The sequence below is a fragment of the Oncorhynchus clarkii genome, chromosome 29 (genome assembly GCF_045791955.1).
Source record: "Oncorhynchus clarkii lewisi isolate Uvic-CL-2024 chromosome 29, UVic_Ocla_1.0, whole genome shotgun sequence".
In the NCBI taxonomy this organism is placed as follows: domain Eukaryota; kingdom Metazoa; phylum Chordata; class Actinopteri; order Salmoniformes; family Salmonidae; genus Oncorhynchus; species Oncorhynchus clarkii.
The window spans coordinates 43271117-43276116 of NC_092175.1; the positions used below are offsets into that span (position 1 = coordinate 43271117).

A 5000-nucleotide genomic window follows, 5' to 3' on the forward strand; every position below is an offset into this window, starting at 1 on the left:
TGATGGTGGTAGTGGTGGTGGAGGGGTGGTGGTGGTGGTGGTGGTGGTGTTGGTGGTAGTGGTGGTGGTGGTAGTAGTAGTGGTGTTGGTAGTGGTGGTAGTAGTGGTGGTGTTGGTGGTGGTGGTGGTGGTGGTGGTGATGGTGGTGGTGTTGGTAGTGGTGATGGTGGTGGTGGTGGTGGAGGTGGTGGAGGGGGTGGTGGTGGTGGAGTCACAACAGTCCCATCACACAACACAACAGTCACATCACACAACACAACAGTCACATCACACAACAGTCACATCACACAACACAACAGTCACATCACACAACAGTCACAACAGTCACAACACACAACATTCAAAACACACCACCCTCTCAGATATTAACACATGAATGCACCCAAACCCAAACTCACAACAGATGACCTAATTATGTTTGCATTGTGAATGCGCACACACACACACACACACACTGTCACAAACCCTAAACCCTGTCTCCTCTCTCCTGCAGGACCTGGGCTGTCTGATAGAGCGTTACCTAACTCCTCTACAGAAGGAAAGATTCCTCACCCAGGATGAGGTAGGATCAAAGGCCATCTCATAGACACCCTGCATGCTACTGGGTCATCATAACTGTGGATCGATCGGGGTGTATTCATTGGGGCACAACGTAGCAAAATGTATTCAACTTATTGGACGAGTTCAGGATCAGGTTCTCTTTTTAGGAAGTGTTTATTTTTAATTTTTATATCCCAGTTTTGGAATAAAGATCTCTATGTCGGTGGGAACGAAATAGTGATCATACTTCATGTGATATGTTTACATCACAATATCTTTTAATAATAATTGCAAAGAAAGATGGTTACCGTTGCTATGCTACCTCCTCCAGCTCGATGTCCTGTTCGGTAACCTAGGAGAGATGCTGCAGTTCCAGGTTGAGTTCCTGAAGACTCTAGAAGATGGGACCAGACTGGTAGCCAACCTGGACAGGCTGGATAGAGTAGAACAGTTTAAGGTACAATCACATCCTGGTCAACAGTAGTGGATTATGGGTACTGGTCAACAGTAGAGCACTATGGGTCCTGGTCAACAGTAGAGCAGTATGGGACCTGGTCAACAGTAGAGCCCTATGGGTCCTGGTCAACAGTAGTGGATTATGGTCCTGGTCAACAGTAGAGCACTATGGGTCCTGGTTAACAGTAGAGCACTATGGGTCCTGGTCAACAGTAGAGCACTATGGGTCCTGGTCAACAGTAGAGCACTACGGGTCCTGGTCAACAGTAGAGCATTATGGGTCCTGGTCAACAGTAGAGCATTATGGGTCCTGGTCAACAGTATGTACTATGGGTCCTGGTCAACAGTAGAGCATTATGGGTCCTGGTCAACAGTAGAGCACTATGGGTCCTGGTCAACAGTAGAGCCCTATGGGTCCTGGTCAACAGTAGAGCACTATGGGTCCTGGTCAACAGTAGAGCACTATGGGTCCTGGTCAACAGTATGTACTATGGGTCCTGGTCAACAGTAGAGCACTATGGGCCCTGGTCAACAGTAGAGCACTATGGGTCCTGGTCAACAGTAGAGCCCTGGTCAACAGTAGAGCCCTATGGGTCCTGGTCAACAGTAGTGGATTATGGGTCCTGGTCAACAGTAGAGCTCTATGGGTCCTGGTCAACAGTAGAGCACTATGGGTCCTGGTCAACAGTAGAGCACTATGGGTCCTGGTCAACAGTAGTGGATTATGGGTCCTGGTCAACAGTAGAGCACTATGGGTCCTGGTCAACAGTAGAGCCCTATGGGCCCTGGTCAACAGTAGTGGATTATGGGTCCTGGTCAACAGTATGTACTATGGGTCCTGGTCAACAGTAGAGCACTATGGGCCCCGGTCAACAGTAGAGCACTATGGGTCCTGGTCAACAGTAGTGGATTATGGTCCTGGTCAACAGTAGAGCACTATGGATCCTGGTCAACAGTAGAGCACTATGGGTCCTGGTCAACAGTAGAGCATTATGGGTCCTGGTCAACAGTAGAGCATTATGGGTCCCGGTCAACAGTAGAGGATTATAGGTCCTGGTCAACAGTAGAGCACTATGGGTCCTGGTCAACAGTAGAGCACTATGGGTCCTGGTCAACAGTAGAGCATTATGGGTCCTGGTCAATAGTAGTGGATTATTGACCTGGTCAACAGTAGAGCACTATGGGTCCTGGTCAACAGTAGAGCATTATGGGTCCTGGTCAACAGTAGAGCATTATGGGTCCTGGTCAACAGTAGAGCACTATGGGACCTGGTCAACAGTAGTGGATTATGGGTCCTGGTCAACAGTAGAGCACTATGGGTCCTGGTTAACAGAAGTGGATTATGGGTCCTGGTCAACAGTAGAGCATTATGGGTCCTGGTCAACAGTAGAGCATTATGGGCCCTGGTCAACAGTATGTACTATGGGTCCTGGTCAACAGTAGAGCACTATGGGTCCTGGTCAACAGTAGTGGATTATGGGTCCTGGTCAACAGTAGAGCATTATGGGCCCTGGTCAACATTAGTGGATTATGGGTCCTGGTCAACAGTATGTACTATGGGTCCTGGTCAACAGTAGAGCACTATGGGTCCCGGTCAACAGTAGAGCACTATGGGACCTGGTCAACAGTAGTGGATTATGGTCCTGGTCAACAGTAGAGCACTATGGGTCCTGGTCAACAGTAGAGCACTATGGGTCCTGGTCAACAGTAGAGCATTATGGGTCCTGGTCAACAGTAGAGCATTATGGGTCCTGGTCAAGAGTAGTGGATTATGGGTCCTGGTCAACAGTAGAGCACTGTGGGTCCTGGTCAACAGTAGAGCACTATGGGTCCTGGTCAACAGTAGAGCATTATGGGTCCTGGTCAACAGTAGTGGATTATGGGTCCTGGTCAACAGTAGAGCACTATGGGTCCTGGTCAACAGTAGACCATTATGGGTCCTGGTCAACAGTAGAGCATTATGGGTCCTGGTCAACAGTATGTACTATGGGTCCTGGTCAACAGTAGAGCACTATGGGTCCTGGTCAACAGTAGTGGATTATGGGACCTGGCCAACAGTAGAGCACTATGGGTCCTGGTCAACAGTAGTGGATTATGGGTCCTGGTCAACAGTAGAGCATTATGGGTCCTGGTCAACAGTATGTACTGTGGGTTCTGGTCAACAGTAGAGCACTATGGGTCCTGGTCAACAGTAGAGCACTATGGGTACTGGTCTAAAGTAGTGCCTCATATATAGGGAATAGGGTGCCATAGGTCTCTGGCCTAAAGTAGTGCACTATATATAGGGAATAGGGTGCCATAGGACTCTGGTCTAAAGTAGTGCACTATATAGGGAATAGGGTGCCATAGGACTCTGGTCTAAAGTAGTGCACTATATAGGGAATAGGGTGCCATAGGTCTCTGGCCTAAAGTAGTGCACTATATATAGGGAATAGGGTGCCATAGGACTCTGGTCTAAAGTAGTGTACTATATAGGGAATAGGGTGCCATAGGTCTGGCCTAAAGTAGTGCACTAGATTGGGAATATGGTGCCATAGGGCTCTGGTCTAAAGTAGTGCACTATATAGGGTAATATGGTGCCATAGGGCTCTGGTCTAAAGTAGTGTACTATATAGGGAATAGGGCTCTGGTCTAAAGTAGTGCACTATATAGGGAATAGGACTCTGGTCTAAAGTAGTGCACTATAGATAAGGAATAGGGCTCTGGTCTAAAGTAGTGCACTATAGATAGGGAATAGGACTCTGGTCTAAAGTAGTGCACTATAGATAGGGAATAGGACTCTGGTCTAAAGTAGTGCACTATAGATAGGGAATAGGGCTCTGGTCTAAAGTAGTGCACTATAGATAGGGAATAGGACTCTGGTCTAAAGTAGTGCACTATAGATAGGGAATAGGGCTCTGGTCTAAAGTAGTGCACTATAGATAGGGAATAGGGCTCTGGTCTAAAGTAGTGCACTATAGATAGGGAATAGGACTCTGGTCTAAAGTAGTGCACTATAGATAAGGAATAGGGCTCTGGTCTAAAGTAGTGCACTATAGATAGGGAATAGGGCTCTGGTCTAAAGTAGTGCACTATAGATAGGGAATAGGGCTCTGGTCTAAAGTAGTGCACTATAGATAGGGAATAGGGCTCTGGTCTAAAGTAGTGCACTATAGATAGGGAATAGGGCTCTGGTCTAAAGTAGTGCACTATAGATAGGGAATAGGGCTCTGGTCTAAAGTAGTGCACTATAGATAGGGAATAGGACTCTGGTCTAAAGTAGTGCACTATAGATAGGGAATAGGGCTCTGGTCTAAAGTAGTGCACTATAGATAGGGAATAGGGCTCTGGTCTAAAGTAGTGCACTATAGATAGGGAATAGGACTCTGGTCTAAAGTAGTGCACTATAGATAAGGAATAGGGCTCTGGTCTAAAGTAGTGCACTATAGATAGGGAATAGGGCTCTGGTCTAAAGTAGTGCACTATAGATAGGGAATAGGGCTCTGGTCTAAAGTAGTGCACTATAGATAGGGAATAGGGCTCTGGTCTAAAGTAGTGCACTATAGATAGGGAATAGGGCTCTGGTCTAAAGTAGTGCACTATAGATAGGGAATAGGGCTCTGGTCTAAAGTAGTGCACTATATAGGGAATAGGGCTCTGGTCTAAAGTAGTGCACTATATAGGGAATAGGGCTCTGGTCTAAAGTAGTGCACTATATAGGGAATAGGGCTCTGGTCAAAAGTAGTGCACTATATAGGGAATAGGGCTTTGGTCAAAAGTAGTGCACTATATAGGGAATAGGGCTCTGGTGTAAAGTAGTGCACTATATAGGGAATAGGGCTCTGGTCAAAAGTAGTGCACTATATAGGGAATAGGGCTCTGGTCTAAAGTAGTGCACTATATAGGGAATAGGGCTCTGGTCTAAAGTAGTGCACTATATAGGGAATAGGGCTCTGGTCAAAAGTAGTGCACTATATAGGGAATAGGGCTCTGGTCTAAAGTAGTGCACTATATAGGGAATAGGG

The 5000-nt window shown here is 46.9% G+C and overlaps 1 protein-coding gene across 1 annotated transcript in view; it reads left to right on the plus strand.

Annotated features, from left to right (window-relative positions):
- The window catches only part of LOC139388131 (rho guanine nucleotide exchange factor TIAM1-like), a 182737-nt gene that overhangs the window by 158502 nt on the left and 19235 nt on the right, over positions 1–5000 (plus strand). The window contains exons 20-21 of the mRNA XM_071134712.1: positions 494–562; positions 872–997. Coding sequence (XP_070990813.1) covers positions 494–562; positions 872–997 — 195 coding nt within the window. The remainder of the gene's footprint in view (positions 1–493; positions 563–871; positions 998–5000) is intronic.